Source organism: Camelus dromedarius, chromosome 26, assembly GCF_036321535.1.
Source record: "Camelus dromedarius isolate mCamDro1 chromosome 26, mCamDro1.pat, whole genome shotgun sequence".
Classification (NCBI taxonomy): domain Eukaryota; kingdom Metazoa; phylum Chordata; class Mammalia; order Artiodactyla; family Camelidae; genus Camelus; species Camelus dromedarius.
The window spans coordinates 3,346,879-3,368,054 of NC_087461.1; the positions used below are offsets into that span (position 1 = coordinate 3,346,879).

The following is a 21,176-nucleotide window of genomic DNA, read 5'->3' on the forward strand; positions in this document are numbered from 1 at the left end:
GTGAGACACGGAAGATTATTCCAGTAAGAGGGTGGGTACCTCTAGGCACCAAGCTTTGAAAATGCAAATGAAGGAGCTGTGTTTGCAGGACAGGAGGAGATCTGTGGGCCAGGGGCCTGGCACTGGGGGGCCCTGTGCGCAGAGGACATGTGGACAGACCAGGGCAGAAAGAACATGGGACGCCAGGCAGAGGAAATGTGCCACATAGGCAGCGGGGAATGATTTGAGCTTTTTGGTCAGGGAAAAGGCATCATGTAAGTTGCTTCCAGTGGGGATGGGTCAAAGAAGGCTGGCATGGGAATCGATGAGAACTGTTGACCGCTTGCTTCCTTTGTACAAGGATGGAGCAGGTAGCCAGGCTCCAGTGAGGATGATCACAGTGGTGCCTGACCCGTAGGGTGGCTGTGAGGCCTCTGTGAGGCAGTAAGTGCGGAGCAGGCAGCTGGGTGCCCCGGCTGGTCCGCAGCTCCTCTCCCACGAGGAGGTGGCGGAGGGCGGGATGCTCAGGTGGCCTGGCTACTCTGGTCACAGCTCCTCTCACAAGTGCATTGCAAACTCAGGCTAGAGGAGTGAGATTTAAGAAGCCCTGGGAGAGGGAAAGTGAAACTTGATGGCCTGGTGAGTGAAAGGCATTGAAAGCCAAAAGTGAAAAATAGGCAACGGCTTGAATGCACATCAGAGCTGAGATGCTCACACTTTGCGGTCTCCCTGCTCCCCGGGGTGTCAGCAGGATGTCTGGGGAAACTGCCCTTTTGTTTTATAAAGGTTTTGGGGTTTGTAAATTTTTTTTGTAGCTGTTTGTTTTGCTTTCCACTTAAAATAAGGAGTCTGCTCTTCACAGAGATCCTTTTATTCTAAATCAAGCTCTGAAAAGAGGTGTCACTACCACAGGGGCCGGAAATAGAGACCACACTCAGCTGGGTCTGAAGGCTCTTGCCGGGCTTCATGAGCCGGGGAAGCCGCTTTGACAGCCGTGGCCGCAGCCAGGAAAGATGTCAGACGCGCAGCCTCCCCTGAAACTCCCGGGAAACTCACAGAGCCCCGCGGCAGGAAGAAGCTGACGTCAACCTAGGCTTCGGGGATTTCAAGCAAAACTCTTAGAAACGATTCTTTTGCCCTTTGCTTGCTATCACGATCTTCCTCTCTGGAGATGGACCAGTTTGCTCTAAGGTCCTCATTTTATGAAAAAATATATATATACACACACATACATATTCATAGGATATATGTACACACACATAATACATACGTACATTTGTGTATACACGTATATGATACGTATGTACTATGTATATACATATATTCATGCACATATGTATATATACACATAGTATATACGTATATTTGTGTGTACAAGTATATAGACACATACATATACATATACATAGTGTGTATATGTATATATATTTTCAAAAAGAAACATTATTGCTTTGCTTTTAAGCACATAATGACATAAGCCAGACTGACTAGGTCTGCTCCCTCCCTTCCTCCGTCCTTCCTGGACGTCAAGAACTGGGGAATGGCTCCCACACGGATGAGGGTGAGGCTGTGCCGCTGGCCAGCGCTGTGCAGGAAGGGTACTTCTATGATACTTGGGGGCTGTGGGAGCAGCCCGTTTCCTCTTCAAGAAATGTAACTCCTCCCACCTGGAATGTTCCCATTTCCTCTGTCAGGGAGTTTCTTGAGCCAAAGAAGGCTTCTGCACACCCTCAGTCTGTATTATTCTGGACTTACCATCTGCAGTGTTTGATTTTAATAACTTTAGTTGCCAGTGATGACAGAGCAAAGCTCTCAGTCCTGCCTTCTGTCCCAAACACTAGTGTAAACATGAGGCAGTTCTCGACTCAAGATGTAGGGGGACTCGCGTGAGGATGAACATCTGTGTGTTCCGTTCCCTGTCCCTTTGCACTTGCATTTTAGATCTTAACTGGGGTTGGCATTATCTGTGTGATTTATTTCTGTCCTGCTGGACGGTGGGTTCCTGGAGGGAAGGACTGGGTCACATTCATCTCCTAACCCTTTACCTGATGCGTACTAGTTACTCAGTAAGTATCTGCCGAATAAAGGAGTAAACAGAGGAATGAACCGGTAACTGAAAGTGATGTTGCAGGCAACACTGTCCCCAGCCAACCTCCTGGGTCCCTCCTCCACCTGTTACACCCGTCCTGTCTGTCGATGCTACCTCGGCAGCAGTGTTTTCACTCTGAAAAACCTCACAGCAGAGAAAACTCCCACCATCACCCTTAGAGGCTCACCTATCCCCGCCGCCTTTTTGAAAAATTATTGCTGAGAATACAAAAAGCAGCCAGGCTTCTGAAGGAGGTATCTATTTTGGGCCCAAACAGAAAAGAGTGGGTGATTCTGTGGGCAGAAATTCCTGAACACGGTGGGGTTGACTCATGCCTGGAGGTGCTCAGAATTTCCTCTGTTCCGTGGGCGGCTGGGGCAGACTTGGCTTGACTCAAGCGCTTTCTTTGAAGCGCAGTCAGATGCAGGAAAGACAGCCCTCTGCTGTCTCGGGGGAGGGGGAGGGGAACGCAGGATTCAGAGAATGTAAGATGCCAAGGGCCCAATGGGCCCTAAGAGGTCAGCCCCTGAGTAGACTCAGCGCAGCTCCTGGGCATTGGGGTCGGATTCTGTCGGAACAGGGGTGTTAATTTATGCCCAACCTCAGGAGCAGCGGGACATCCTCAGAGTAGACATTCTTCAGTTTTTTAAAATGTGAAAATAAACTTCTTTATGGAGAGCAGTTTAGGAAAAGTGTCAAGAAGGCAGGTGCTGCATGGAGCCTGCCTGGCTCCAATCCTAGCGCCCTCCTAGTTGGGAACCGCGGGACAACTTATTAACTCAGGTACAAAAATGGGGATGAGATGGGGGAGGGTAGAGCTCAGTGGTAGAGCGCATGCTTAGCATGCACGAGATCCTGGGTTCAGTTCCCAGTACCTCCATTAGAAAAACAAAAAAAGGATGAGAAAAAGAAAGGGGGATGAGGAAACAGCCAACCTGATTTTTAGGATTTATGGAAGTGACGCCGCGTTTTCACATAATGCCTGTAAGAGAGCACGCGGGCCATGAATATTAGCTCCTGTAATTATCATTTGCGTTTAAAATGCTTCTTGGAACAAGACAGAAAGTGAATAAGCCTCAAAGGAAAACCTGGGGACTGGCATCAGTGTCTGGGCCGGGCCTGCCCTCGCCAGCTGCCTGTTCTCCAGGGCACAGCTCCGCCCAGCCCTCCTCTGTCTCCCGGCCTCCTGGGGACCAGCGGGCTTCCCACGCTCTTGAGGGTGAAGGAATCAGTCCTCCCGCTCCGGCCCCGAGCACTGACTTTGTATTCTTTAGAAACCTGTTTCTCTTTCTTCTTTTGGGGAAAAAGTATGAAACTGTTCTGGTCTCCGGACACCCATGTGCTGCATCTGGAGAAAGGCGGGGGTGGGGACAGCTTGGAAAAGGGGAGGCAGTGACCCAGGGAGCAGGTCTGGCTGATCAGACTCACGCTGCCCACCTTCCTCCTTCCCTTGTGACCTTCTGGTCACCCCCACCAGGACATCCACACTCTGGTGCCTTGGAGTTCGCTGCTACCCGAAATCTTCCTGCACTCAGGGTGCCTGGCACTGGGCTGAGAGCTGCGGGCAGAGCGGTGGGTTGAAAGCCGCGTGAGTTGGGTGGGTGGGCGCTCAGGATGCAGCCCCTGGGGCTGTGGCCTTGTGTTGTGTGTTCAGCTGGGGCTAGGACGGGGGCAAAATTGGGGTGTAGGGGGAAAAAAGACCCTGGACTTCCTGACTATTAACCAGAGCTGTCCTGTGGTCCCGGTGACGCTGATCCTGGGACCCACTGTGCGGACCAAGTCATGTGGGTAAACACGAGAGGATGAAAACGTGACCAGGGGACTCCGGTGCTTTTTGTCAGAGCAAAAGTATTAGTTTTTAATCAGATAATCACTAGTCATTTGAGCCTCAGTTTGCTTAGCATCCACACAAAAATGAAACGTGAAATTTTTGAAGTGTGGGTCATTTGTTTCGTTGCCCTCGTGAACCCCTCAGTCTTCAGTCCGCTCCTCAAGGAGCCTGATCAGTGTACAGCTTTCACAAAATCATTAGGAAACAGCCCCCTCCAGCCACCTCCTGATGTTTACAAACGCAAGTTCAGAGCCACCTTCTCCACGAAGCCTTTCTGCACGCCGCCGACCACTCTGCCATATTTGATCTGTGTCTTTCCCAGATTTGGTCTTCCCATCTGAGTCGCCAAGTTCTGTGTGGGCGGACGTGACACGGATTTCTTCTCTCCCATGACAGCCTGGCTACTCCAAAATGGGGTTCAGGCGCCGACAACACGGGCCTCACGCAGGACCCCGTGTGAACCAGAATCTCAGTCCCCTCCCTGACATCGTGAATCGGATCTGGGGACGTGCTGCGCTGGGGACCTACTCCGAGGGAACGGAAATAAAATAATGCAATCAGACCGGCCATGGAATCATTCTTCTGTGGATTTCAATACCAACCACATCTTGAGTCATTTGAGGAGCTTCAAAATAATGTTGCTGTTATGTCCAATTCTCATCCCCAGAGAGTCTGACCTAATGGGCCTTCACGGGCCTTGGGCGGGGCTGGAACGTCGTCTGTTAAAGTTCCCCAGATGCACACTGAATGCGCACTTGGTGCTGGAACCCCTGCTCTGAAAACACTGCCCGGCCAGACTTGTGTTTTCTCATTGATGGAAGCAAATCCTAGAGGAATCTCCAAACAAGTCAAACAGCCCAAAACTTCCTGAGTAATCTCAGGGTGGAAGATACCTAAAGCACCCAGCAACGCGTACATCGTTGTTTTCCCCTAAATGGGTGGCTTATCTGAAAGCCAGGTGGGGACTCAGTGATGGCTGTTGACTCATTGACAAGCACTGCTGGCTTTCCTTGGCAAGTCTTCAGGGTAGGAGTTGCTCAGATATTTCGTCTCCGTGGTTAGGCTGTCAGCAGTTTGAGAGCAAAGACTAAAACGTTTAACATCTCAGTAATCTTAACGCATGGATGGATGAATGGATGGATGGATGGATGGAGGGATGGGTGTGAGTCACTGGGAGTCGATGGGAAGCCATGCAGGGAATACTGGACTGGAATTTGGGGGGCCTGGGTTCTAGTCCTGGCTCCCCACTTTTCTGGCTTGCCTGGTGTCCTTGATTTGCCCTTGGTACCTTTTTCTTACTATCTTCTCTAGGCACCCGGCCCCTTAGGGTGCCTTTGCCAAGCCAGCTACGGCTCCCTCAGCAGGGAGGGTAACTTCCTGTGTCTCATCCTCTGGGTTCCTGACTGCGGCAGTTCAGCTAGTAAAGGACCCGATCGGAGGTCTTATCTGGGGACCCTGATTGCTAGGGGGGCTGTAACCCTGAACACGATGCTCACAACTTCACATGGGATATGTGCAGTTTTCAAAGGAGCCCCTTAACAGTGCTCATCAAATTTTCTCGAGGACTCATCACTCGAGGGAGACTAAGCTAGGTGGGGTCTTGTGCTCCATCGCTCTTCCTGTTGAGAGATTCGGGATGTGTGCGTAGCGGTGAAAAGTGAGGTCTGTCTGTCTGTGGTGAGGTTCTCTGGGCCATTTTCTCTCCCCTTTGGGCTACCTGGGGGGGTGGCCGGCTCCATCTAAGCAGAGTCTCCTGGAAAAGCTATTAGAAAGGGGAGCCAAAGAGGAAGGCAGGCGATGAGGAGGCTCGTTAAGGGCCTCCAGCCTTATCAGGTACCTGCCTAGATGCAGAACAAGAGGGGAGGGGCTCAGGAAGTTTAGAGACCCCCAGCCTCCCCTGGGTGGGCTGTGACGGATGCCAGGGCGACACACTCGGTCAGCGCGGAGAGAAGGACTCCTAGGTTCTAAGTCCAGAGGGCTCAGGCGCTATCCCTTCGGCCTCCTGCCCAGTTTGGGAAATCTCTACACCACCTTTGACAAAATTTCAGTAGGCTCTGCTTAAACACTCCCAGAGGAGGGGAGTCCAGGACCTCGTGGAGAGGAAAAGGGCGACGGAACTCTTGACGCCGAGCGTTTGGCTGCTGGATGCTCACCAAACGCAAAGAAACCCGTGGTTCAGCTTCTACCTTCTCAGCGGAGCCCTCACCCGGCCTCCGTCCCCTCGATGCCCCTTCCTTTTCTGCTTCTCACTGCTGCCCAAAGTTTGGGGCCGGAGAGCCGACAGTGAACACAGGCCAAGAGTCCCTCTTGAAGCCAAGAACCCACACTGGGTGCTCTTGCCTTTGAAAAGTCTGCATGTCACTTATCCCCAGTGTCATCTTCTGGGAGGGGATTAAAGACATAGAAGCTGGAGGGCAGCAGAGAATAGCCAGAATTCCACCCCGTCCATCTTCCCAGCCAGCAGGTGCCCCCTCTGTGGCCCCCCGGAGGGTCCGACGGCCCGTACTGGACCACTTTCAGGGATGAAGGGCTTAGAGCTTTTTGAAGCAATCAATTGAATTAAGGTCATATTTCCTTTTCTCAGGGAATGGCGTGGGGCAGCGAGAAGAGAAATAGGCTCCCACGCAAGCAAGACCTCCCCTGTGAGGAACAAGGACATGGCTTGAGGGCAGAAATTCCCAAAGAGGAAAGAGCAGAAGCCTCACCAGCAGTGAGCGGTGTTTCTGCCTTGCAGTCGACGACTGCAACCAAGTCACAGAAGCGTGGATCACGCTTCAGCGCAACGTAGTAGCCTTCAGGAGTTGGAAATAACCTTCGGGGAGATGTCAGCCTCGGCCCTCGAAGGCCTTCAAAGGTCTTAACCCAGACCCTGCTGCGTGTGTCTGCAGTTTGGACACTTTTTCATCCAAAAGTACCCCAGCGTGAAAAGACCTTTAAGCAGAGCTGATTGCATTTCCCGTTCAGAATTCTTGACACAGAGCAACAGGACTGGAAGGCAGTCTCAAGGTCATCTCTGTCAACCTCATTGTGTAGAGCAACTGAGGCCCAGGGACGTACAGCAATTTGCCCCAAATCACGCCATTCCCCTCCTCCAGCAACGGTCGTTCAGAGGCGCCTCGGCCTGCTTTCTGTTCCCTGCGAAGTTCCCTTTCCTCCTAATTCTTCTCTCCACTGACCTCGCGCACGTGCCCCACTTCCAAAGGGACCTCTGTTCATTTTTAAGGCTTCTGCTGATCATCCGGCAAAGAGGGGAGCAGGAAGTGACCTTGAACGGCCACCATGCTGAGGGCCAGCCTGACTCAAGGGTGCCTGTGGCTATTAAAGGGGTGACTTCAACAAGGAACAACACAGGAGTGTCCAGACTACTCAACACTTTATCCAATGACACTAAGAAGGCTTCTCTTTGAGGTGAATGGGGTCAAACGCTAGGGCTGTACCGCTGGTACATTGGTACCCTGCTCTGGAGCAACTCCAGCTGACCGTTAATGAAATCAACTCTGTTTTGTGCCTCAGTTTTCTCAGATCTGAAAAGGAGCAGATGCACAGGTGGCAAACAGCGCTGCCTGCTTACGACACGCGGCTCTAAAGAAAGTTGCAGCTGGTGTATGAATGACTCCCTAAGTTCACCAAAGCCCTGCCCCTCCCAGGCGCCTCTTAACTCCGAGCAAGGAAACAGTGGTGATAACACTTTGGGATCTAGAGAGACTGAATGATGAAATGTGAAGGGTTAATTTAAACATTTGGTGTCTTAATGACAAACGTGTCGGTGGAAATTCCAGTGTGGGCAGCAGTCTTTACAAGAAGGGACAATTACACAAAAATACCGTCTTACTGGGTTTCCGCGCTGTGTGTCTGTCTGTGTGTGTGTTTTTTTGAGTCTAGGGGATAAAGATTTGATCACAGAATTCCTAGAATGAAAGAAAGATTATCAAGGCGTAGATAAACTCTCAGAATTTCCACAGTTCTGAGAAGGGCCCCTTGGATAACGTGCCTGCTAGCAATGTCAGGAGAATTCTCTCTTTAACCACATCCCAGGACCCAGTCATACAGAAACAGAAAACACCCACATTGACTAATGCAGCCCCTGTAACCCATCACAGTTTTAAATGGTGGCTTTGGAAATTTTCAGAATGAAAATCTGCCTTATGAATCAGCTAGAAATTGCATCTGTTGACAGTCTGATTTTGTTGGCGACCTCCCCCTTCTGAGGAATGAAAAGATTTTTTAAGACTGAGTTCCTCCCGGAGGAAGAAGTCTGAGATGAGATTATTTCTAACCCGGGAGTGGTTCCTAATCCATCTGTGGATCCCGGAAACTCAGCCCAGTTTATTTTCTTTGGCCGCCAAGCCCCCATCTGCCTCTGGACTGGCCTGTTTCCAGAGCCTCACGGCCTGTCTGCGGCACCTGTCTCTCCCTGCTCTCTGCCAGATTCCTCTCTGTGGCGCCCAGACCCTGTCTGCAGTGAGTAGGAAGGGCACAAGCCAGAGAGAGCTGGGTCTGAGTCCCAGCTCTGCCCCTGCCTGTGTGACCTGAGTCTGGGGTTCTTCTTCATCTGGTGGGTTTGTGACATCCAGGTTGAAAGCGAGGATCAGAGTCCTCACTCACCCCACTGCCACCCCAAGACCATTTGTAGCTTCAGAGAAGTCACCAACGGCTGGCGAGAACACAAGTTTACTTGAAACGTGTTTCCCAGAGATGGAGAGCATGATTAATTGGGAAGACTTTTTCTATTCTGGCCTGGGTGGACCTCCCACTTGGCCGAGGCCCTGCAGGGGCAGAAACCACGTTATAAGCCTTCCGAAAATCACGCCCGCTTTCACTCTAAAGTGAGGAAGATCCTGCACCTGGGTCAGTTCACAGCTCAGTGACTCGGTCATTTCCCCTAAGCAAGCAAAAAAGATTCCTTGTGTGCATCGCCGCATTTCACGTCTTAACACCTCTTTCTGTGGCCGCGTAGCGTAATTACACATCTAGAAATTAAGGATGTGAAATTATAGACTCTGCTATCTTATCTGCCTTCCTGCCTAAGCAGGGGAAGAAGTTACTAGAAAATTCACACTCAGTTAGGAAAGGGGTTTGAGGTAGAAGTTAGTGGTTTATTTCTAAAATAACCCTGACAAAACCCATTTGAAAGGATGAATGAAACTCAATACTTTCACATATGTATATACAGACACACACATACACGCATACATGTGTATATACACATAAGAACATAAAAAGAATTAAGGTTCCAAAAGCGATATGCTTATGTTTTCTAAAATTTCTGAAAAGTTGCACAGATAAGGAGCTTTGTAGATATTATTTCCCAAGGCAGTAACAACGTATACATCCTTGACACTAAAGTTTTCTAAGATCTTAGATGACCCCAGTGTTTTTTGTAGGAGTTGATGGCATCTCAGGTGCATTAGCCTGGCCCTAGAGAGATTGCTAATAGATTTTTAGCATTATCTTGCAGTGCAAAACTGCGTTCACTGGAAAATAAAATTTCTTGACAAATCTGCTCATTAGTACCCTGTTCACAAATAGCACACCACTCTATTCTTCCCGGAATCAACTGTCCAAGACTTTGAGTGACAGGCGGGCCCATCATTCCAAGTTCTCTTGATAGGCCGGTGACGATTGTGGCCCCAGTGGGTCATGGACGAAGTGGCAGAACCCAGGATTCAAGCCCCTTCTTGAAAGACCTCTTTCTACTGAGGTCCCTCTCTGATTCTGTGACCAGGGAGGGTTGACACCCTTAGCCTTCCCAAGACTCCGAGGGCACCCGTGACCCCTTACCTGTCACGCAGCCTGGTACCATGAGGACTATGAAGAGCCCCCACATCCGCAAGCGTGGCTCCATCTTCCCAGCACCTGGGGTCAGCTGCCTGTGAGGGGGTCGAGAAGAGAATGTGTTTCTTTGCAGAATGCTGGGTTTGCTGTCAGCCTCTTGTCTGCATCGTGCTGGGAGGGTGGAGGAGGAAGAGACAGGTCCGCTCAGGTTGCCCTGCCTGCTGGTCCATCCAGTCTGAATGCCAGCCAGCCCTGGCTCTGTATAAGTATTAGCCTGGTTGGTTCAGCCAGGAAACCGTGCCTAGCACGCTCTTGTGTCATCTCAAATATAGGAAGTGGTTTCAACCAGGGTTTTTTTTTTTTTTTTTTTTTTTATTTCAAGTTCAGTTGCTGGGAGGTGTGGGCTGGGGTTGGTGAGAAGGATTGAAGTTCGTTTATGAATCCTTCGTTCAGCTTCGTGCAGAAGAGGAGAGGGAGATTCCGCCTGCCGTGGAGGAGAGTTGAGCGAGCGCTTCTTGGCAGTTGTCTCATCAGGGGTTTCACCAACTGATGTCACCGTGAGACTGAGGTCCTTCTCTGGACTCGCCGCTCCCTGAGGAGTCCGCAGGTGCCCCGTCAGACAGGGGAGCAAAGCCACACCAAGGGTGTGGAAGAGCAGTCGTGGCCATAGATGGGAACTTCCTAAAGCTGTCTGACCACAGATGCCTTTAAAAAGTCTAGTGGAAAAAAAAATTAAAAATTAAAAATAAAATTAAAAAAAAAAAGTCTGGTGGGCATCGGAGTGGGGTCTCCGATATTCAGGTAACTGAAAAGGAAGCAGCAGACTGACCCATGCTCAGAATTCATGAATAATCTCCCAAGATTTATAATCAGTACTTGCCATAATTATTTCACCATGATGTCCTGGGTTCCTAAACGTGAGCTGTGATTTTATAAGACATTTTGCCACCAGATTTGTCTTTCTCTTAAAGGATCATTACTAAAAGTGGACTTTGGTTTTAAACTTTGGGCTTTTTTTTTTTCTTGAAGTACCATCAGTTACAATGTGTCAGTTTCTGGTGTACAGCACCATGTCCCAATCATGCATACGCAGACATATATTCATTTTCATTAAAGGTATTACAAGGTATTGAATGTAGTTCCCTGTACTAGACAGAAGAAATTTTTAAAATCTATTTTTATATGTACTGGTTATTATTTGCAAATCTCAAGCTACCAAATTTATCCCTTCCCACCCCTCACCTTTTTTTTTTTTCCAAAATTGAATAGTGCTTCCTTGTTTAATGGTCAGAGCTACCTTCTGATTTTCACGCAATGGTTGACTAGGTTTTCCTCTCTGGAAATTCATGTCCACTAGCAATCATCTAGTTATAGTCAAATACAATTTAAAAATATTAGAAAGCAAGCAAAAATATTGACAAAAGAAAGACCGTCTGGGCAAGCCAGAAGCAGTCGCTGGTTCTCGTATGTGTTACCTCTACCCCTGAAAGAACGGCAACTGGCACCTCTGGAAAGAGCCTTGGAATGCTGCACAGGAACTAAGAGTGGTTTCTAGACTCAGTACCAGAGTTTGCAGAGGAAAACACGAACCGATCTCTGTCTGGGAGTGGAATGCTTACCAAAATGTGGCAAGATCACCTTTGCAGATTCCAGAGCAGGCGCTCCCGGCGGGCGGAGCTGGGGAAGACAGGCGTGCACACCCATGCCTTCACACCTGTATTTGCTTCTGTATCGATCTGTACATATTGGAACTTTGAGTTCGCACTGATACATCCCAACACCCCAGTTCCAATCCAACTCCACAGGGCTGAGTCCTAGTTTTCCCCTTGTCTGTGTGTGTCTGTAATCCCCTTCTCTGACAGCGGGAGATCTGGCTTCCGCTGGCCCTAGTCTGTTTATGTTTGGTCGGTCCCCCTGTGTGTTACCAGTCACTCATCTCTGCCACCAGCCCTTCCCCAGTGGGAACATCTTCTTCCTTCTCAGGCTCTGACTCCCTGTTCTGAGCCCTCCCTGTTCTGAGCCCACCCTGTTCTGAGCCCATCCCAGACCCTGAGAGCACGGCCCCCTCACTGGGGTCAGGCTTTGACACCCCTTACCAGGTCGCCCTCCACCCACCGTGAATGTCCTTCGGACCCTGCCTGGATGCTGCACCCCATCCCGTGCCGCTCCACTTGGGGGTGGCCTCCTCCCCTTGCTTGAGTTCTGACCCTCTTGCACCAGCCCCAGGCGTGAGCCCCCTCCCCACCCACGTGGGCTCGGATGGCGTCTGCCTGTCTCCGTGGACCCCTCTCACCCTGGGCAGGTTCTGACTTCCTCCCCTGGGCTGCTCCCAGTGGGGACCCCAGCGGGGACCCCTGCTCCACTCTGCTTCACCCTGACTCCCCTCCTAGGTGGGTATGAAATCCAGCCAGGCTCAGAGAACAAGCACATACGTGGTGAGGAAGCAAATAAACCACAATGACCCCCAAGCGTTTAAGGGACTTCATACTTTTCTAAACTCTGTTGGGCGAGGGGTTCTTAGGAATTAATACTGCTTCTTGGAAAGTAACAGTGACCTAAAGTTTACTAATATGATGTAAGTTTCTTTTTTTTTTCTATGAAGTTAAAGTAAAATTAACTTTAATGATCTGTATTTAAAAATTTCTTGAAGATCAAAGAAATATTAACCAGGATTCATAAGGTGCACTTGAATTGAAGTAGATAGCAAACATTAATCTCATAGGTTAATTCACTGCTATATAAAATAATGGCAATTTGAATGTGACTTTTTTTGCTCTACAACAGGACCTCCCTCAACCACCCCCCACTTAATTAGAAGAGTTAAATCCACTTTATTAGTAGCAGAGAAAATAAAATGATAGCAAATAGATTAAGTATCTCTTACTTTACATTTTTATTATTAAATATAATATTCAAACCATGAAAACAAAAATAGTGGTTGGAGAGTCTTTTTAAGCAAATAGCTTTAAGTTTTACGAGTGGTGTTGCTGAATTAGTGTCATATCAGAGGCCGCATGTGATGTCCCATCCTGCACTGGAATCCTGGGGAAAAGGAGGAACGTGGAAATGGCACCCTTGCTCGAAAAATGAGCAATTGATTTACCTCGGGGACCTCACTTCTCCATTTTTAAGAAATTTCAGGTTGGAATTTTTCATTTTCACTTGGAAATGTTAGGACTTGTTGCTTGTTTAAGTCAATCCCAGTTGGACAACCATGAAAAAAATCTTCAGTCAGCCCCATTGGGAGAGCCACGTAAAGCTGTTTTAGTCACAGAGCCAAGTCAACATGACTGTGGGATATAAATGTGGAGATTCATTAACTTGAATAATATCAAACACATGATGGGATGAAAGCTCTGGTTGCAGGGCAGAGAGCAGAGAACAATAAGTAAGTCAACAACCACGCAGGACAGCTGGTGTGATGGAGACAGCCAGCAGGCCCCCAGAGTCACCCTTCCTGTCGTTTCTGGGTGAATGGGAAGAACGCGTTCCCAGGCCTCCCGGAGCAAAGCGTGGTTATGTGGTGACGCGCTTGCCGAGAAATGTTAGCGGAAGTGACCATTAGTGCTTCTGCCTCGGCTGTTTGACTCAGGAGACCCTGGCGTCCCTTCTTACCTGCCGGTGGACTGCTGGGACCAGGGTGACCCTGGAAGCTGGGTGCGGACGTGGGAGCCCTGCGCTCCCCGCGAATGCCCAGAGCACCGCTCCCTGGGGCCCTGAATGTGTGCCTCAAGTTGCAGAACACTTTGTACATTCTTGTTGGGTTTTTTGTTACCGCATCTTAGCTGACCCTGACTAATTTAATTGGTCCCAAGGGACAGATCAAACACGACGTGTTCCTGTATCAGTGATTCCCCTTGGAGCAGCAGGCTTTCTTAGGGACAGCTCAACAATTCTCAAACCTCCTAAGAACAAACATCATAATACAATAGCTTCAGTCTGACTCAATACAGATGGGGAGGGGGGAACCTCAGCCTTTTGTGAGCTTCTAACCAATAATGTTTTACCTTACCTTTTCAAAATATGGGGCTCTAAACACTAAAGCTAGCTAAATGATTCAGCATGCTATTCAAGGTTTCTCCCTAACATTGTTTTAAAGTTTCACACAAACATACCTTGACATCTGAGCCAAAACACTGCTGAGGTTCAGGTAGTTAAGCCACACCTAGCTCACTTGTTCAGCGGCAGGAAAACATTCTTTACGTATTTAATTGATTGGAACTACAAAATATTTGAATTCATATTCATGAAAAGCTTTAAGAATATCATACCACATAGCCCCCAGAGTTTTCCTGACAAAATAAGAGGACCAGTCCTCAGAGCTAAGATGGACTCACGTAAGACAAACAACTTGGTTGACTTTTACAGTTTGCACCGGCCTGAACTTTCAGTCTTACTCTCCTGACCACCGTGAGCCTTCCCACTGAAGGCTCACAGCAGAGGCAGAGATGGAGGGAGCGGGGAGGGGCGAGCAGACTCATTTTGCCGTGAACTGTGTATAATCTACGAGGCCCCACGGAGCAGAGCTGCTGCCCTCAGGGGACTGACGACTGAGAAGGAAGGACGCTTGAGTTCCACTTCCTCCAGGAGGCCTTTGGCGATCCTTTTGACCTGAAACCCTGGGTTTAATCCATTTCACGTACCTTCACTCATCAAGGTCGTTTTAAGACGTGCACGTCCTCCGAGCACCGTGAAGCCTGAACAGTAAGATGTTCGCCTGGGCTGTTTTCCAGGAACGTGGAGTCAGCTGTGTCTGCTTCAGGCTGAGCTGGTCAGGACTGGACGGGCCCCGGACCCCTCACCTGGGCAGGAGCGGGAGTCCGCCTGCTGAACCTGTGAACTTGCAGGCGCCTGTAGCTCCGTTACACCCGCACAGAACGGTGATTCCTACACCCTTTTCCAATCACTTCCCCCCACGTTCCACACACTCCCCGCCCTTCAGACTGCCCTGCTTCTTCATTCGTTATCCCATAAGTACCCCAAGCCTTCCTGCCTTTGAGGGGCTGGATTTGTTCTCCAGCCTCCTCGTGTGGCTGCCTTGCGAATAAGCCCTTTCTTGGCTGCGAATGTGGCATCTCAGTGATTTGTCTTACTGTGTGTCGGGCAGGATGAACCCGTCTGGGTAACAGACTCACTCGATCATAGCACCTGCTCCGCTGTATCGCCGTCCACCTTTGGTCTGCTTTCTTTCTTCCCCTGCTCTGGTCATTAATCTTTTGGAGGCAGTTAGGAACACTTGAAAAGCCGATGGAATCTGTGATTTCTTCAGCACACCCCCAGCAAGTTGGTAGACGGTTTCAGGAGAGTCATGGGAACTTCAAGGACTGCAGATTAAAGATCTTTAGCCAAACCCTGGGCCTCTAGGAAGCTGACCTCATGTGACCTAATGCAGTGGGTAACATATGTGGGGTGTCCAACTGCTATTTGTTAAGACACATAAAAATGTAACCAGCATATATTAAAGCGACTTCAGGCGATTCATTGTGAGCACAGGTCAAAATTTTGTTTCAAGCCTGCTGCAAGGAGGTAATTTCCAATCAGTTCAGGTCAAAGATTTTTTTTTTCCTGGTAGAGATTCTTTTATGAGGAAAAGGTGGCTAGATAACCTTGATAGATTGTGTTCAGGAAGGAAAATTTGGTTAAAGGTAACCGGTTCCTCCCAGGAGAGACGGTCAGCTGTGTGTGCAGAGTCTCCGTTTGTCAGGAAGTTGCTCAACACTATGATCAGAAAGGCTTGGTACTTCCCAGAAGAGACTGTTCGTCACATCAGACAACAAATTTCTGACCCAGACCGCCTTACCTTAGGTTTGAGACAATTTTGTAACAGTAAAAGGTGACAAGTACTAACGATCTGACAAGAGCAAGGGAAGTTCAGGAAGAGAGAAGCTACTGGGTTGGCGTGGTCAGGAACGGTCTAAGAAGGATGTCTCTGAAGGAGGGGTGTAGCCTTGGAGGGTGGATACAGAGATAGCAAGACACAGTCTATGGTTGAACAGGTAGACAAGGTGGTGGGAGCAAAGGGTAGAAAAGTCAATGAGATTTGGAGCGAGGTGGACCCTGAAGGACAGAACGAGATGTTTGGACTTCAGCCACCAATGATGTCTAAACAGGGGTGGGCCGTAATCCAAGTGACATCATAATTAGCCAGGCTGGTGCAGAAGAGACTGGAGGGGTGGAGATGCTGCGAAGCTCTTCAGGTGTGAGATAATAAGGACCTGAATGAGGTGATACAAACTGGAACGGTGAGGAGGAATGACGCCAGACTATCTTGCAAAGGAAAAATGCAATTTTTAATACCTGGTATTTGGAGGCGAGAGGTGGAGGATGGAAGTTGTGAGCTTTGGCAGAGGTGAAATTCATTGATGTGAGTTATATGGTTATATGTTTTCGACCCATTGAGCACTCCCTGGTGAAGATACTAGTAAACGGGAAAGAAAGAGGCCAGCAGGGGGAGACGGGAGAGGCCAGCAGAAGATGGAATCCAGGTGCACGAGGCGGAGGTTAGGTGAGCGGCTAAATGCTGGCCTGATGGATAGGAGTTAGGTGTTCACTTTTGGTGGTTCTCTCCTTCCCACTGTATTGTTGGGTCCTTGAGGGCGGGAGCTTTTTGGCATTTGTTACCCAGACTGTCCTAAGCCTCAGCTCTCCAATCGCTCCCTCCACCCGACCAACGAATAGCTTCTAGCAGAAACGGTTTCTATTTATTCAAATCTAGACTGGGCAGAGGGGGTAAAGGGGGAGCAGATGAACAAGGAAGAGATGGTGAGAAATCGACCACCTCCTTTCACTTTCCCTTCATTTACCATGGTGGCTTGCCAGTGGTCATCGCAACAATGCCCCAAGTCCCAAGTGGCACGGGTTCTCCTGCGAAAGGAAGAAGGAAATGGATCCTGAGTGATTGAGTGCAGAATTGACAAGGATGAGGGTGACATAAGAGAAAGAACGGGATAAGGAAGAAAGAGATGAGAAAGAAGGGAGCAGTGCCATCGGGGATGGGGTCATACCGGAGACTGAAGGTGCTAAGGCGAGCTTTCTATTGAATGCACATATTACTGTTTCCAAGTGCTAACACCCTGGTTCTCCAAGGCATGCTTGAAAGGATGGACATGCTTGTGCACATCAGAGAAGCCAAGGGTGAGAAAAATTGCTCCACAGAAAAAAAGAAGCAGTGAACGAATGAAGAAGTAGGGCTGAAAGAGAGTGGCAGAGAAGGGATTCAGACAGAGTGAAAAATTAGGGGGAACTCTGTGGAGAGAATAGAGAGCTCAGAAGAGATTTTAAAAAATCATTGGGAGGTAATAGTTTGCAGTTTGCTTTGAGATGTTAACCCTTTACCCCAACATTCCACAAACTCCCTGAGTAAAATTCCCATTTCTCGCTCAGGCCTTGTCGTGTTGAATTAGCTTTGAGGATGTGTTGAGACGCTGAACACGGCTTCCTCTGTGAGACTGGGGCAAGAGGAAAGCCTGTTTAGGTCAGAATCGCATGGTTTCTCTCTTTTCCTTCCTGCCGCCGTCCTGTATCCCATTTCATTTTTCCTAGCGTCTTCAAGGGAGGTCCGAGAAAGAGAAAAGGTGAGGCTTGGATCAAAGCATTTCACGTCTGCCAGGTAACCCATCAGCAGACGGTGCCTGAGCACCTACAGTTAAACAAGCACCACGCCAGGATCTGGGGGAAACCAAGAAAGGAGGGCACGTCCCCGCTCCGGGAAGGTTCGCCCTCTACTCACAGAGGAAGAGAGATGAACCCGTGACGGGAAACGCCTGACGGGCTCTGCAGGGGTCCTTACTCGCCCGGCCTGCCCCGCCCTCCCGGGTGCCCCGCGTAAACGCAGCTCCTTCCTCTAGCAGGGAGATGCGCTGAGCCGCGGTCTCGGCCAGAATCCGAGGGAGGAGAACCTTGGCGCTCTCGGACGGCGGCAGTCTCACGACCAGAGGGGGTGCAGAGGGCCTGCTGGTGACTCGCCGACGTTCCCATTCGGTTCAGTAAAGACGTTGTTGCCCCAGGCCTGCGGTAACCCAGGCCTTTCTGTCCTTAAACCCTCAGCTATGGACCTGAAATCTCCACTTGGGGTTCCGCAATTTGCTCTTTTTCATAGCTCATGCACTCTGGGGAGCATTCTTTTTTTTTTTTTTTTAGATTCATTCATTTTATTTTTCAGACTCCAAATAGAAGTGAAAACATACAGTATTTGTCTTTCTCTGTTTACCTTACTTCGCTAAACATAATATCCTCCAGGTCCATCCATGTTGTTGCAAATGGCAAAGCTTCATCCTTTTTTGCGGCTGAGCAGTTTTCCATTATATATCTATACACCTGTATCTCTTCTTTATCCATTCGTCTGCTGATGGACACGTAGGCTGCTTGGCTGTTGTAAATAATGCTGCTCTGAACACTGGGCTGCATGTGTCTTTTTGAATTACCGCCCTCATTTCCTTCAGCTATTCTACCCAGGAACGGAACTGCTGGATCAGATGGTAGTGCCATAGTTAACTTTTTGAGGTGTCCCATCCTGTTTTCCACAGTGGCTGCATCAGTTCGTATTCCTACCAGAGTGCATTAGGGATCCCTTCTCGCCACATCCTCACCAACATTCACTATTTGTAGTTTTTTGTTGATGGCCATTCTGACAGGTGTGAGGTGACATCACATTGCAGTTTTGACATGCATTTCCCTGAGGATTAGTGCTGCTGAGCATCTTTTCATGTGGGGAGCATTCTTTAGTATAATTCAATTCTTTTAAAACATTTTTTTATTGAGTTATAGTCATTTTACAATGTGTCAAATTCCAGTGTAGAGCACAATTTTTTCAGTTATACATGAACATACATACATTTATTGTCACATTTTTTTTCCACTGTGAGATACCACAAGATCTTGTATATGTTTCCCTGTGCTATACAGTATAATCTTGTTTATCTATTCTACATTTTAAAATCCCAGTCTGTCCCTTCCACCCCCACCCCCTGGGCAACCATAAGTTTGTATTCTATGTCAATGAGTCTGTTTCTGTTTCGTATTTTTTTTTTTTAGATTCCGCATATGAGCGATCTCATATGGTATTTTTCTTTCTCTTTCTGGCTTACTTCACTTAGACTGACATTCTCCAGGAGCATCGCTGTTGCTGCAAATGGCGTTATGTTGTTGGTTTTTATGGCTGAGTAGTATTCCATTGTATAAATATACCACTTCTTCTTTATCCAGTCATCTGTTGATGGACATTTAGGTTGCTTCCATGTCTTGGCTATTGGAAATAGTGCTGCTATGAACATTGGGGTGCATGTATCTTTTCAAATTCGAGTTCCCTCTGGATATATGCCCAGGAGTGGGATTGTGGGTCATATGGTAAGTCTATGTTTAGTCTTTTGAGGAATCTCCATATTGTTTTCCACAGTGGCTGCACCAAACTGCACTCCCACCAGCAGTGCAGGAGGGTTCTCTTTTCTCCACAGCCTCTCCAGCATTTGTCATAGTATAACTCAATTCAATGTATACTGACTGCAGACCGAGGCGCTCTACCCAGAGTCTGGGAGATGTAAAAACAGATTTAAAAGCGTTCTTGCTCTCAAAGAGCCCACAGTCTAATTATGGGGGTTGGGGATCAGAAACGCCCCCAGTTAAGTGTAACCTTCTGTCAAATTGATAATCCCCCAAACAGCGAATCAACCAACGCAAGAGAGGCTGGAGCCCTGAGGGCTTCGATCCGTGTGTGTGAGGCGGGTGGACAGTATCTGCTGTGACTGACAGCCTCCCTCGCTGAGAGAGATGTAACACCGCTTCACCTTTTGCCCCCGTTGGGGCTATGCAAACAGTCTAATTTCTCTCAAACGGTGTCGAGAGAATGCTGCTACAGATTCTATGAAATCTACAGGTGCATCCTGTTATTGTGACAGAGTTGAATTTCTACCGTTTGTAATTACCACCAGATTTTTACCAGTAGAAGGGTAGTGCGGAAAACCAAAATCCGCGATGAATCAAATCCCTCTTCCCGACTCGCACGTCTAGTTTCCAAGGAGCTGGCTGCTGCGAGTTGCCTCTTCCATAAAATACTGGGAGAGAACAGCTCATGGGTATGAATGAAAAACTGAGTCCTCCCTCCCTAATGGTTAAAAGTGGACTTCGCTGTGTCACTTGGCAGCTTCTGGTGACTATTCCTGTTGGATCCCAGAGAGACTGTCGGAAGCTCAGATTCCTTTTCTCCCTTTCTCCTTGAGAGCAGGATGTGTTCGCTGGATGGAAATCAGTGAAAGGCCCCCTCACCCCTTCCTCTGGGCTCTAGTTCAGGGATGGATAAGAATGCGCTCATCTCTGAAGCCAGTGAGGATCCATTGCCAGGGGTTGCCTGGGCGGGTTCTGGGGCTCCGTCTGAGCTCTGCGGGCTATGGGTATTTGGAGAGGCCACGTAGGAACACCTGTACCTTTTTTTGCCTGGACCTCTCTCTAGCTTTCCAAGTGGCTTCCCTGACTCCAGGGGATGTCTCCACTCCCCCATAATTCATACTCACTACTTTCAGCTTAATCTTTCTGAAGAACACTGTATTTTTACCCTTCTTCTATACAAAACTTAGAATCTGAGGAATGTCCATAATGTCTGTGAATTTAAGCCCAGATTCCTTTAGCCTGGCTTTCAAAATCCTTCATAGCCTGCCCTAGCCTCCCTCTTCAACATCCATCCTCCACGATTCTCCTTCGTGCTGTCTTTGCTACTGGGAAAAAACAAAACAAAACAAAACAAAACAAAACAAAACAAGAAAACAAAACAAAAATCATCAACCGCTCACTAATCCCCCCAAACGGCCCCCTCTTTTCTTGGTTCTCTCTGCCAAATCCATAAATTGAAACTTAACTCACTCTTTAAGATCCAGCTCCATTATTGCCTCCTAAACGAATCTCACCCAATCTCTCCACCTGGAGGTGCCCCCTTCCCCACGGCTTGGTGTTTTCCTTAATAATCACCAACGCAGATTAAACACAGGTCACATGGCAGGTGAGGCACAGCATACGTATCCTCTCGCCTTCTCACAGAAATTGGATGAGGTCTGAGCACCATCCCAATTCCGTTTTACAAAAGAAGACATGGAGTCTCACTGCGGTTCTGGAACAGCCATGCTCACAATCAGTTAAAAGTGGTGTCATGTCTGGGTCCCCAGGCCCACCTACCTCTTAAAAGGATGCCACCATCCCATCACTCACTGGCCTCTCCCATTTATAACTGTGTCCCAGGTCCCTGGAGCCACGTCTGACCATCCCCACTAGACCCTGCGTGTCTTCGGGGTGAGAAACGCCTCTGTCCTCTTTCGTTCCCGGTGCTCAGTGCGGTGTCTGGCCCAGAACAGACACCCTGTAAGAATTCATTGAACGAATGATTGCACGGGGAACGCTTTCGGAGCTCTGGTTTTGCGACACAAGATGAATACGGTACCAGTCTTAACTGGTTTTCATCAGGCTAGTTCTTTGTGGAATGGGGTCTGAGGAGAAGTCATTCGGTTGTGGCGTACCATC

At 48.7% G+C, this 21,176-nt stretch overlaps 1 protein-coding gene and 1 long non-coding RNA gene across 3 annotated transcripts in view; both read right to left on the bottom strand.

The window, feature by feature from the left end:
* The window catches only part of IL2RA (interleukin 2 receptor subunit alpha), a 39,738-nt gene extending 29,737 nt beyond the window's left edge, over nucleotides 1-10,001 (bottom strand). Inside the window, exon 1 of one of the 2 annotated variants that reach the window (XM_031444781.2) lies at nucleotides 9,681-9,999. In XM_031444781.2, the coding sequence (XP_031300641.1) occupies nucleotides 9,681-9,744 (64 nt within the window). In that variant the 5' untranslated portion in view covers nucleotides 9,745-9,999. Of the gene's footprint in view, nucleotides 1-9,680 lie in introns of both variants that reach the window. The other variant, XM_064479305.1, reaches the window with a different exon arrangement.
* A 2,609-nt stretch (nucleotides 10,002-12,610) lies between these two features.
* LOC135319348 (uncharacterized) lies at nucleotides 12,611-15,090 on the bottom strand. The gene is made up of 3 exons (XR_010377870.1): nucleotides 14,810-15,090; nucleotides 14,318-14,476; nucleotides 12,611-12,716 (listed from the first exon to the last, which is right to left on the bottom strand). It is a non-coding gene; the product is annotated as an uncharacterized LOC135319348 (long non-coding RNA).
* Nucleotides 15,091-21,176: the final 6,086 nt, after the last annotated feature.